The 14,103-nt window shown below is 39.7% G+C and overlaps 1 protein-coding gene across 50 annotated transcripts in view; it reads right to left on the bottom strand.

Annotated features, from left to right (window-relative positions):
* ARPP21 (cAMP regulated phosphoprotein 21) overlaps positions 1-14,103 on the bottom strand; it is a 156,669-nt gene that overhangs the window by 39,399 nt on the left and 103,167 nt on the right. For all 50 annotated transcript variants that reach the window (XM_058290709.1, XM_058290701.1, XM_058290717.1 and 47 more), the window contains one exon: positions 12,250-12,376. In XM_058290709.1, the coding sequence (XP_058146692.1) occupies positions 12,250-12,376 (127 nt within the window). The remainder of the gene's footprint in view (positions 1-12,249; positions 12,377-14,103) is intronic.

A 14,103-nucleotide genomic window follows, 5' to 3' on the forward strand; every position in this document is an offset into this window, starting at 1 on the left:
CTCTATTTTGGCCCTTCTACCTGCCATTTATTTTTTTATTCTGGAATCCCTTTTGACCCACAATGGCTCATTGAACGTGAAGAGCTGCTGGACCTGTTGCAAACAAACAAACAAGAAACCAACAACAGCAAAAAAGCAACCAACGCAGTACAAAGCATTTGGGAGAACGTAAAAAACATGAATTCAATAAGTCTCCAGGTGTCTTCAAGGCAACTGGGTGGGAATCCGCGCAAGATGTCAGCAGGCAGTTAGGGGCTGGTGCTCCTTGAAGGGCCCCAGCGACATCATTGCAGCAGGGAAGACTGGCCAAGAACCCCGAATAACACCTGGCTGAACGGTGGCGGGAGGAGATCTGCTGCGGCTTCTGGGGTTTGGACAAGAGCATACGCGGGAAGGCTATTGCATCTGCCTAACATAGTCTTCCAATGAACATTTGTTTAACTCATGCCTCTGCCATGGAATCGCGCTGTAACGACCGAATCCATTAGTGACTCCACTTGTCATGACCTGTCAACCGTTGGATCTAATGGAGATGTGCGAGTTGCTGAGTTTGTACCAGAAGCTCTCCCAGGGGCACACGATCCCATAGTCTTCCTGGGGTGCAGCAATTTATTACATGGCTCCAGAACTGAAACCATCTTGTGCCACTCTTTGGACAGAAGGGCCCGTGGCATTGCAGAGCTGGAGGGGGTGGTTCAAACTCTGATCCCACGCCGCCGGGCTGGGGAAGGGACCAACTGGACTGTGGCGGGTTGCTGATTTGCTGTACTGAACTCACATCTGTGTTACTGCGGAAAGCAGCCATTTCTGAAGACAGTGGGAAGAAGAGAGGGTTTTAAAGAGCAGCATATTTCGGGGAACTAATTACCTCGGAGGTCGTGGCTTTTAAATTTAGAGATTTGCGTGAGGTTTTCTATTCAAAGTTGAAACAGCATGGACATTTTAAAGCAAAAGTGAACCGCTTTGAAATGGCAAATCTGAACACCACGTAAAGGCCTAACAATTTTCCCGGGGGTGCTGCTGCAACGTTGAATTTGGGGGGCAAGATTAAGAAAAAATGCTACTCAAGATGCCCTTTTCTTTTTTTTTATTACTACAAATCTCTAAGTAGCAAACCCTGAACACCGAATTTATGCTGGCTCTAGGAATGCCAGGGTGAACAAGACAGAGTGCGATAGTCTCAGAGCTCTATGTGTGGAAGGTGGGGGGAGTCTAACACGTTCATCTTAATCACCGGATGCAAGATTGTGAATGCCTTTGGTAAGATGGACTGTCCTAGCTCAAAATGGAAAGGAGAGTGTAAAAAGGAAAGAAAAGAAATCAATGTACTGACAATATAGAGAAAATAAGCAGACAACCAGACATGATAGGAGAGGCAGGCAGAGGTGAGGGGAAAATATTGTTTTATATAAGGAGAAAAAGAGAGGGAGAGAGTTTTGGAGGACTTGTGTAGAGTTAGGAGTTAAAAGGAGAAAAATAAAATTTGAAAACACATTGGGAATGGGAGGAAGAGACTATGGAGAATTTTAATAAAAAGTTATTCCAAAGAAGGATGGGACTAAAAAATGGGATAACTCAAAGATCTAGATGACTGATAATAGTTGGCAGAAGAAATTGTTAGTAAGAAATTAACAAAGAGTGAAAAGAGAAAACATGGAAAAGGAGGGAAAAGACTGTACATGGCAGGAAAAAAAAATCCTCTCTTCCCTAAATTTAATGCAGTGAAATCATCAGGTAACCTTGACCCCTGGAACAAGTAGTTTGGGTTTTTTAGAATTTTCGGTGGTGTATATCATTCGAACCTTAGGAAAACTTCACAGGTTGTGGAGTTTTCAAGCAACATACGTGTGTGTATGACTATTTTTGACCACTTTTCTCTTCTTAGTAATGCCCTTCTCTGATATAACTCATTTTTATCTCATTTTTTTTCATAAGCTACTGCATTTCATTTTCTGCTGCATAGTGAAAGAAAACAAAATATTGCTGTGCTCTGATTTATTTGCCATCTTTCCAGAAAACCAGAAATCTTAATTGTACCAGTGTGCTTAACAGTAGAACAAAGATCAAGTTGTAGACAGTAAAAGACGAATAAAATGTAAAGTGGCAAGCAACTACTGCAAAAAGGCTAAACAAATTCCTTTTAATTATAAACTCCTAGAGACAGAGGAAATCTGTCCATCGATATGGTTGGGGGAACATGTAAGCTTCTTGTCATAAAAATAGCATGCTTCCTATTTTTGTTTCTAATAAATTTTTTTAAGGCGGTACCAGAATCGAACCCGGGACCATGTATATGGGAAGCAAGTGCTCAACCACGTCAGCTATATCCACTGCCTGCTTCTAATAATTTTAGCCCTTTGCAAAATCTCAGCATATTTCTCATTCCCATTTTTATAAGTGGAATAATTAGACCAATTAATGAAAAAAAATGGACATTTCCAGAATCATATTTTTAGAACAGCATGTTCCATAAGGATGTTCCTAGGTGAGTTCACTGATGTTAACAGAAATCAGACAACGAAGTCCCTTGTGACTCTACGAGAACCTAACCCTTTGCTTTTAGTAAAATAATAATGTATGTATCACTTCCTTAGTGCTGTCAACTGTAACAAATTTTGCATTGTTTCTGAGTGATTATTGGTTATTAATTCTGTCCTCAAAAATACATGGATTAATGGGATTTTAAGATTTAAAATATATGGAAAATAAATGTAGGATAATTAGAAAAATGGATCTTTTTAAAAACCATTAAATATTGTGGAAGGCAATTTAAGGTAGAGAAGCAAAATTCTACTGTCTATAAATGAATGTCTCTTATTGCTCATGCTGGTATTCCAAATTCTTTCTTTAGTTCTGATAAACCCTCTCCTCACCTCCAGCCAGTTACAAGGGGGAAAAAATCAAAGTGAGGAATATCACAAGCAGAAAGAAAGAGAAAAAAAACTTTTAAAGATAAAACCTCATCCATTAATTATACTGCTACTGACTGCATAATATATCAAGCTAAAAGTACAAGAGTCACTGTCAGCTTTATTCAACAGCTCTGGTTAAATACATTTAAGACCCATTAAGATATCTCTTGCCCCATCCTAAATGTATTTCAGAACAACATAAACAGGTAATAACCTTTCTTGCTAGGAGCTGTTAATACTAATAGTATGCTACTGTAACAGAAATATCACTCTTTTTTAAAGCTAAACACAAACACATTTATGTATTTAGAATATCTATGCAGAACAATCAGGAAATGAACAGTGGTTTCAAAGTATTTTCAAATACACACCTACCACAGATAATTGAATCTCCTGGCCAGAGGTGCCACTGGGTCAATCTAGGAGGAAACTAAGATGATAGGAAAAAAGGGCTGCCATGAACAAATAGGGATGAGGGTAGATTTTCAGGGCCTGAATTTTCCCTGCCATCTGAACACTTTTAAGACTAATCACTTGAAATGAATATTGATGGGGATATAATTATTTTAAATTTGTAGAGATTCCCAAATTGCTTAGAGTATTAACATCTAAACATATTGTAACCTTGAAACTGACCCAAGGTTCTGTGACATAATTGTTGGGTGTCTGAAAGTCAAAGAATCTATTTTGTTAATGTGGATTGGTTTGTTGGGCTATCTTTCTATTTGACTTCATAATATTAACTACTATTATTTTCTTACTTATTTTTGAATTAAATGGCTGAGAGATTTCCATTCAGCCTTTTAAATGTTTACAAAATAACTTTAGCTGAGGCCCCATATTTTCCATAGGGAAAAAATGAATCACCAATTCTGGCTGGAAAGAATATTCTCTCTCTATCTATCTATCTCTGGTGCACATGAGCACACCCACACACATTCCCTGCACATGTGAAAGTGGAAATAGGTACACAGATTATTCATTCTTCTCACATCTGTGAGTGCCACTATGTCATGGACTCATGTTTTATTTAGCTATTCTCTCAAAATTCAGATTTATAAACTACCATAAATTCTTTCTAGCCATCAATCACAAAATCAGATAAGTTGATTACGAAATTTAAGAATTGTGACTAAAATACAAATACTTTCAAGTCAAAGAGTGAATTTGGGTAGGTTTCTTCTCTTTGCAAAATCTTACATATGGGCTGGCCATCATTGAAAATGTACCATTTATTACATTGCTCTCAAGATGATAGATACGTAGCATCAGCATCATCTGGGAGCTTGCTAGAAACGCAGAATCTCAAGGCCTACTCAAGAACTACAGCATCTAAATTGTGCATTTTTAACAAGATCCCTGGTTGCTTTATATGTACATTAAAGTTTGAGGAGCACTGGCTACAGTATTTCTTCTTCCCCTCCCCCACAAAACATATCCACAATTTTAATGAATAGAGAGGAGCATTTACAATTTCCTGTTAAGAATCTTCAGAGGCCTGGAGTTGATTTGTGTGTGCAAGGGATTAAAGAAAATGAGTAGTTCTACCAAAGAAATGAAAAATATTTGATTTTTGTTCCAGAAAAAGTAAGAAATTTTAAAAAAAGCTAAACAACATGATAGAGTAGCTGAAATAAGCACAGATGAAGCTAATGGTCCCTTTTTAAGGTTCATATTTCCCACAGGCTGATCCCCTCCATCTCTAGAATTCTTCGTTGGCACAAATGATTTTCTGCAGATTTAAAATGGAGGTTTGAGCCAAGTGAATTTACAGTCCAAAGGTCAGAGTGTCTCCTGCAGATTCCTGGATTATACTGTTACCCCATTATCAGTGAGCAAAACTAGAAGAAAAACAAACATTTAGCAAAACAAACTGTCTAAATTTCATTTCTATTTCTACCATTCATGTCTCAAGATGGCTATTGAGCAGGGTATAAAAGAATGTGAGCTTTATCTTAAATACAAGTGAAAAGAGTAAGCAAAGCAGCTAAAAATTTCTAAAGACTGGGAAACGGACTTTGGCCCAGTGGTTAGGGCGTCCGTCTACCACATGGGAGGCCCGCGGTTCAAGCCCCGGGCCTCCTTGACCCGTGTGGAGCTGGCCCATGCGCAGTGCTGATGCGCGCAAGGAGTGCCGTGCCACACAGGGGTGTCCCCCGCGTAGGGGAGCCCCACGCGCAAGGAGTGCACCCGTAAGGAGAGCCGCCCAGCGCGAAGGAGGGAGCAGCCTGCCCAGGAATGGCGCCACCCACACTACCCATGCCGCTGACGACAACAGAAGCGGACAAAGAAACAAGATGCAGCAAAAAGACACAGAAAACAGACAACCGGGGGAGGGGAGGGGAATTAAATAAATAAAAAATAAATCTTTAAAAAAAAAAAATTTCTAAAGACCTCCCCCACTGTCTTATGCAAGGGACTCCAGCTCCATTATTACAAAGCAGGTTGGAACATTATTTATGCAAAACAGAGTCCTGAGATGAATGACAAAAGAAGACCCTTAAATATGCTTAAAAGCCCCACAAAAGCAGCATGGGGTTTCGTAATACGATGCATTTTTATGATTTCCTTTTCATGGCTTCCTCTTGAACTAAATTTGAAAAGTAAAAGATTTTCATGGAAAATGTTACATGAAATTGTTTTTTTTTGTTTTTTTGTTTATTACCTAAAATGAGACATTCAGTAGATACTTGCAAGTGGGGGAGGAAAATAATTTATAAAGAAGCAGAGGTGAGAGGGATCGCCACACTTTTCAGGATCCACACCAAATGGTTTGCTACAATTAGTACTTAATCTAATTTAAGGTTTGCTCATTTCTTTCCTTCCTGTACTGCTCTGCAGCTAGCTTATCTTCATATTGTTCTGTTTTCTTGACATTCAAGACTATACTTTCTTGATCCATTAGGAAGGTGGGACTATGGGACTGTCTCTGTTAAGCAGTCATCTATCATATACTTCCATTTAAACCTAAAGTGATTGTACTGGCATTAAGCCACGATCTTGAATGCCTAGCACGTGAGCGATGAAGGCAGCAGTTTCTAGGAACAGCTCACCCCAACCTCACGGGTCAGAGGGCCTTTACTTTTCAGACTATTTCTTTGGAATGTTTCTGATTTCTTTTAGGAATGTTGCATTTCTAATTCATTTGAGAAACAAGCCAAATGGTAAGATGCCTTGAGTAACTTCAAAGTCTCTCCTTTATTTCCTTCTCCTCCTTGGGCTTCAGGGACACAGAGGGCAACCTTCACTTTGATATATAATTCAGGACTTTCAGAAGTCTTATCGTTGAGGTCTTTAACATCCACCATTCAGCAACTGATAAAACTACTAAAAAGAAAAGATCTGAACAACATAGTCAATCTGATCTGACATATACAGAGCATTCCACCCAATAACTGCCCAATGCACATTTTTTCAGTTTCCAACAAACATTCATGAAGACTGACCACATAATGGGACATAAAACAAATCTCAGCAAATTTAATGGAATTGAAATCTACCCAGTTATGTTCTCTGACTATACTGGAACTAAACTAGATATCAATAACAGAAAGAAAAAAGGAAAATCTCCAAACCCTTAGACAATAAATAACACATTTCTAAATAATCCTTAGGTCAAAGAGTGAGTCTCAAACAAAATAAAAATTACACGCAATTGAATAAAAATGAAAATACACTATATCAAAATGCATGGGACATAATAAAAATAGTGCTGACAGAAAAATTTCTAACATTAAATACCCACATTAGAAACTAGGAAAGGTCTCAAATCAATATCTAACTGCCCAGCTCAAGAAATTACAAAGAGAACACAATAAACCCAAAATAAGGAGAAGGAAGAAAATAATAAAGACAGTAGAAATCAGTGAAATTGAAAACAGTAGATCAAGAGAGAAAATCAATGAAACAGAGCTGGTTCTTTGAAAAAAATCAATAAAATCGATAAATCTAACAGGACTGTCAAAAAAAAAAAAAAAAGAGAGAATTTACAAATCACCAAGTTCTGGATTGAAAGAGGTAATATCAAAACAGATCCTGAAAGGGAAGTATCATTCAAAGGCAAAATAATACTATACAAGAAGACTTTTTTGAGGACCTACTGTGCTTAAACTAAGCAGGGCACCTCTTTCCCCCACTAAATAAAGCAAAAAGAGCACCAGGCTTGGCATCCAAGACTTGGATTGAGTTTAGTTTACTTGTCATTTTAATATCCTTGGACAAGTCATTTAATTTCTCTGCATCTTGCCTTACTCATCTGAAAATTGGGAATAACAATTGTTGCCTTACCCACTCACAGAATGCAGAGAGATTCCAATAAAAGCAGGTGTGAATGTATTCGGCTGACAATAATTCAATAAACTACTGTGCAAGTGTTTTAAAAAACAGATCCTGCAGCCTTTAAAAGGATAGAAAAGGAATACCCCAGACAACTTTACACTCACACATTTCACAACTTAGAAAAAAATGGGCCAATTCTTCTAAAACCACAAACTTATAACACTCAACCAAGATGAAACAGATAATCTGAATATTCCTATAACCACTAAAGGAATTGGATTCTTAATTTAAAACTTCCCAAATTATCTGAAACAAATATATATATATACACACACACACACACACACACACACACATTTTTTTTCCCCCAAAACAGGTCCCCTAAATCTCCAGGACCAGACAGTTCTACTGGAAAATTCTACCAAACATTTAAAGCTTAGCATAAATTTTTTACAGTTCCAGAAAATAGAAAAGAAGGAAACACAGTTCCCAAATCATTTTATGAGGCCAGTATTATTTAAATACTAATACCAGGATTCATTCACTCCATATACTATTTCTGAAAGTGTACAGGACTTTATTAGTTAATTTTAATTGCTTTTTGGACACGTCTAAGATTTTGGAGAGCCAAGAATGAAGCTAAGTGTATCTTTTATTAAGTCAAACTAAAAAGGAAGCTTGGAGCTGGAGATACAATCTAGGGGGAATTTTGTTTTTCCCTCTCCAATGTGGGACTTAAGCATAAATGTCTCAGGGCTTTCTGCCACTTTTTTTGGAGTGGGCCAGCTCTGCAAAGTAAAATGGAACCCCAATCTGGGTCAGGAGGAAAAGTCCAGGGTTCCTGATTTGTTCTGCTATTATTTGTTATCTGCCTCTTTTACATGGGCAGGCTGATTTAGATTCAACCTGATAACGTCTACATGATAATCCTTGTTAGTAAATAAAGACAAAACTGGTAACTGTGTTTATCCTGTTATGGTACAGTGCTTAATACACAAGCCTAAAGCCAGTCCAGCAGGCCTGACTCCCAATTCAGCCAACCGTGGGACCCAAGGAGACTTACTTCAGCTCTCTTAGCAATAGTTTCCCATACCTGTAAATAGAATGCTAAATCCCCAGGATCACTAAATATGTGGCGGTGATTTAGTAGCGCAATGTTTGTAAAAACTTAGCATAGCCATTAGCTCATAAGGTGCCATCAACTGAGAGTGGACATCATTATTCCTAACACTTCTGTGGTCTCAAAGGAGTTTTTGAACAAGAGTATAACCATACCAATATAGGTATTAAATGAAAGCAGAATGGTAACAGACTGCTATAGAAAACCTGAAAACTTTAAGGAATAAAATATTAGTTTATCTTCACTTCATTTCGATATGTGACCCCTAGGAAATTTTCTAAGCAAGACACACTCAACTCCAAGTCTTTCAAAGCCAGGATGACTTAAAAACTGCATTCTATTTCGCTAAACCTGATAACTGCATTCCTACACAGTCTGGGGTTATCAATAATTGCCTCATAAAGACAACTGCACCTCCACTATTGGGGCCACTTGATGATGTACTGGCAATAAACATTTTTTTAAATATTAGAGACATTTCTATATTAAAGGTTTAAAACTTTTTTCTTACCTATGTAGCAACTAAGTCCAACATCACTGTGCAAATCTACCCTTTGATTTCTCCCAAAATTATCAACATTATTTATTTATAGTCACCACCAACAAATACTTCTTCTTCTATATGCTTAGCACCTTTATCGCCCATCGGTAGGGTAAAGAGGAAACAACGACTAGAAGCAAGAGCTTATGGTCCCCTACTGGGACGCACCATAATTCAAGTATCCTATTTGACTCATTGCAGAAGACCCAACTCATTTTATAAAAAGTCACTGGATATAATTTTGAGGTCTAGGATATGTAGTAACCGATAGAGCTTGCAGTTCTGCCAAGAATGAAGGAGTAAGAGATGCTGTTCGTTGCAATTAAATAAAGATTAAGAACGGTGCCAGGAGGCAAATTGAGATTAAAAACTTACTTGGCTTTTACTGACATGCTTTTCCCTACTCTAATGCCTACTCATATAACTGAGGACACTAAGATGCAATCTAGAATCAGTACTAGACAAGGACAGGAGGTCAGATCCAAGGATGCAGGGCTGCCAGAGGCAGGAGCTACAGCAAGTGAGAGTGTCACTGCAGGAAAACACCATGCCAATTCCCATGCAGAGGTCAACAAAGATAAAGAAAGTTTATCTTCAAGCTCTCCAGGCTGGCCTTTTTGTTTGTTTGTTTGTTTTTAGGAGGTACAAGGGATTGAACCTGGGACCTCATACATGCAAAACAGATGCTCAAACCCCAAGCTACACATGCTTCCTGCCAGGTAGCTTTTAAAAAATATATATGTGGTTTATTTTTTTTTAAGATTTAATTAATTTATTTCTCCTCCACCCCTCGTTGTTTGTACGCACTATCAGCTCTGTGTGTCTGTTCGTTGTGTGCTCATTTTATTTTTTAGGAGGCACCAGGAATGAAACCCCAAACCCATGTGGTAGGCAGGCACCTAACCGCTTGAGCCACATCTGTTTCCCCAGGTTGGTTTTTAACACTATCCAAAGAAGCTCTTTCCCCTTTGAAATAGTCTGTCGACATGGCATTGCTCCCTCAAATAACTGCTATGTCCATTTGGAAGGTGTGTTGGTCCTGCTACCTTCAGCAAAGACCTCCCAGGCATAGTGTCCTCTCAGTCACAGAGCCCTTGTGTGAGCTGGGTTACCTGGATTTTATCAGTGGAAGGAAGTCTTAGTGAAGTTAGGGAACTCTGTCTGTCTTTCCAAATGCTCAGTACATTTAGCATGGCTGTAGAAATTGCACTGAGATTTCTACAGCCAGATACTGGGTGTGCTGGTACACAGAAATTGAGTTCAGAGGCTTCAGTCTGCACGTGTCTATTGATGTCTCTTCTGGGGAAGATACTTTTCGTGTATCATTTCCCTTTTCCCACCTCCCTACCCTCAGAGACCACTGTAGCTATCACTCACTTCCTCGGTACCTGGGACAGCGCCCTTGCTTCTATTCTGAGCCATGAGACCACTTTAAAATGTATTCTTTCTCATTGCGGTGCAGTTATCTCACCTTGGAGATGGCATTTCCATGGTGATAAGGGAGCCAGGATCAAGTCAAAGCCACCGGGTTGCCACGGAGTGTATTTAGGGCCAGGCAGGTCTCTCTGAGATGGGGGAAGGGTCTTGGAGCCCAAATGTTCCCACATTTTATAAAAGTCAAAAATGCCGTTCCTTGTGTTGCTGCTTAGTGAAGTTAGTGGAGAGGTGAAATAGCAGTGGGTTGCCAGTGGGGACCCCAAGACTTGTTCTAAATCGGATGCTGTTATCATCTTAGCATATTATCCAATTTACTCAGCTTTGGCTCTAGAGTTTGTGAGTTAGCAAGTTCCCGCACATTTTGTAACTGCATTCCTGTATATGAACTACATTCTAACAGACTGAAATAACTCTCTAGAAAACTATTTAACACAACGGCACTAAACTAAATTAAAACAAACCAAAACATTATGATTAGAGATCTGCATCTTCGCTCTTCTGAAGGCATTTGTAGCCAAAAGGAAAACGTTACTATAGCCTCTGGGACACTATCTAGGAAGTTATAAATAAACTCTTTGCGGTAAACATTAGCAGAAGAAAATATGGTTTCAAAATGCAGGCAATACCTCAGCATCGTAAATACCTAAACTGTGCAGCACAGTTACCACCAAAACAATAGAGATAAGCGCATTTTCCAATAATCAGAGAAAATGTTGCTAAATGCTCTTCTGAAAACAATTAACAATTTAAAATTGTTTTTGTGTTCTTATTACTTTAAACATGTACAGTTAATTCAGAGGTGAGAATATATTCATCCTCGAACTCACACAATGCAGAAACAAGGCAAGCTTTGGTTGGCTACTACACATTTCTGTAGTTCTTTCCCTGCAGACTTTAAATAGGCCATGAGAAGAACTAAAGAACACAGAGCCATCCATGATACAGAGGAATTTAATTCTGTCTTCAAACTGACAAAATGCTAGCAAGGTCAGCATTAGTATCCTTAAGCTGAGTCCTTGACAGGGATTATGCTTTTTTCATAGCTCAAAAAATTGTACCTATCATGTTTGTATAAATGTGTGTGTGTGTATATGGATTATGCATGTAGATGTGCATATTTTGTGCAGAAATCAGATCACGGAGCAGGCATTCATGAGCAGCTGTCTTTTCCATGACCTACTTACAGAAGGCAGGGTCTCCCAGGCAGGCAGTCTTCAGCATGACAATTAGCAGTTTCTCCTGCAGTTTGCTCACCAGGACTGACACAAGCCTCTCCTTAGCACCAGCTCACTCAGCCCTGCCGGGTTCCTGCTGCTCTCTGGGTGACGGCATTCCATTAGGAGTGTGACACAGTAGGGAAAGAGACCGGTTCACTGTGAGACCTGCTACTCACTCTCGTACAGTGTATCGGCCCCCCTTCCCACTGCACAGTGGCTGCCGAGTTCTGGGTGACAGGCTATGCCGTGGCCATCTTGAAAGTGAACCATGGAGACAAAGTTCCATGGAGACACAGGCTGCATTTGTCAGTGGCCTTGTTTTAAAGACAGTGCGTCTCAGGAGGGTGTAGAAACAACCTAGGTTGATTTCCGAGCCTTGGGAACAGGGGAAGAACTCTCTTCAAGTTGAAAAGGAAGCAAACCAAAGCAAACAACAAAAAAGAAAAACACATGAACTAGGAAGACAAGGGTGTGGTTGACTCTCTACTTGAAAATAAACCAAGAAGTTCCCCAAATCATTTATGGACACCGTGTTTAGCATGCACGTCTGGGATGCAAAAGTGAGGTGTGATTCACCTTCGTGTACCTCTTACTCTTCCACAGAGAAGTAATCAAATGTGTTGCTATCTGCTTGGGGTAAGCAAAATGAGCAGATTTAAAGTGCCCAGCTTGGATACTCATCCAACGATTTACCTGCGAAAACAATTGTGTTCGAGGAGAAAATAGAAAAGCGATTCCAAATACCTGCTTGCTGTGCTGCCTGTGGCATCTGCTGGCTCCTCGGAGCATTGTACTGAACTGAGGCCAGGGACCGGTACTGCTGTGTGGTTGAGGTAGGGTACTGGCCAGATGAGTAATAATATACTGGCATCTGTGGAAGGAGAGCAGGGAATGAGAACTGTACTTAAAGTAACATTTTACACATAGCTAAAATATACTAAATTTTCTTATGTTTTAATACGATTGTGGTAGATTGCAGGTGCATGCTACTAAGCTCTTGAGGAGGAGAAATCTATTCTCCAAGCCCTTGAATCTTCCCCTCTGACTTGCTTTGACCAATGCAATGAGTAGAAGTTTGAGATTTGCAAGCGTAAACCTAAAGAGGCCTCACAGCTTCCACTTTTGCAGGTGGCTAACCTAGTCACGAGCTATCCTTCTGGAGGAAGAGGCCATGTGGAGAATAGGGGCAGATCAGTTAACCCCCTACACCAAAGGTCCAGACGTGTGCGTGAGGCCATCTTGGATTTTCTAGTCCCAGGTGAGCTGACCCAGCCAATAGCACAGGGAGCAGAAATGAGCCATCTCTGCTCATCTGACTTAATTTTGAGCAATGAAATGGTTATTGTTTTAAACCACTGAATCTTTTTTTAAAATTTTATTTTTTGTCTTTATTCATTTTTCTAATATTACATTCAAAAAATATGAGGTTCCCATATACCCCCCACCCCCCTCACCCCACTACTCCCCCCATAGCAACATTCTCCTCCCTCATCATGAGACATTCACAGCATTTGGTGAATACATCTCTGAGCATCGCTGCACCTCATGGTCAATGGTACACATCATAGCCCACACTCTCCCACGTTCCATCCAGTGGGCCATGGGAGGACATACAATGTCTGGTAATTGTCCCTGCAGCACCACCCAAGACAACTCCAAGTCCCGAAAACGCCTCCACATCTCATCTCTTCCTCTCTCCCGTTCCCCACACCTGGCAGCCACCATGGCCACTTTCTCCACTGAATCTTGTGTCTTTTACAATCAAACAATAGATAATCAAACATCAGCAACAAAAGTTACTCCTTAGGGTATAGCCTATAATATTGTATCTCACTTGAATCGTTTTTCTAATAACACAGGTGGGACATGAAAAATGCTGATCTTGAGCCTAAAAGGAGAGAATAAAATTATGAAATGTGGTTCAAAGAAGCACTTTGTACAGTGATTGAGACACGTTTTATAGTGACTGGGATACATATATATATATCCTTAGAGGGGAAACATAATAAAATGTGGTTCATATCACTTTCTATCACTATCTAATGATTGAAAATATATAAATTTCCAATAAGATTGAAATCATTATCACCTAATCTAGAAAGACTTCCTTATCTGCCCCAGGCTGGACTGAAAGCATCAGTGGAGTCAAATCCGTCTCCTCGTAGCACGAGAGAGCAGCTGCTTATTTGATTGTCAGATTCCAGGACAACGGCTGGGCCACGTTCACTTGGAAACACAGTGAGGTCATATTGTATTTATAGGCTACCCATGGATCTGCTTCTCTACTTCCTTTCTCTTTACAAGTTCCTAGAAGCACAGCTCTCCTGTTCACTCACGCTCTCGTGTGTTCGTCCTTTAGGGCTTAGTGGGTGGTGGTAAGCTTTAATTTAGACATAGTTAGATGGAAGACTGCTTAAGTGTTGGGTCTACATCTTCTCTTCTAATCCCATTTACACTGATTTTGAGTTCTCCACCAGTTGAAAATAAATTGGATTGCTGACTGCCTGTTTGCATTGCTCCTTGTACAGAGAGGAGGAATTAGCAGGGTAGGACTTTCACAGAATTCCATGTAGAAAAATAGGCACACACTAACTTTGA

The sequence above is a fragment of the Dasypus novemcinctus genome, chromosome 31 (genome assembly GCF_030445035.2).
Source record: "Dasypus novemcinctus isolate mDasNov1 chromosome 31, mDasNov1.1.hap2, whole genome shotgun sequence".
Taxonomy (NCBI): domain Eukaryota; kingdom Metazoa; phylum Chordata; class Mammalia; order Cingulata; family Dasypodidae; genus Dasypus; species Dasypus novemcinctus.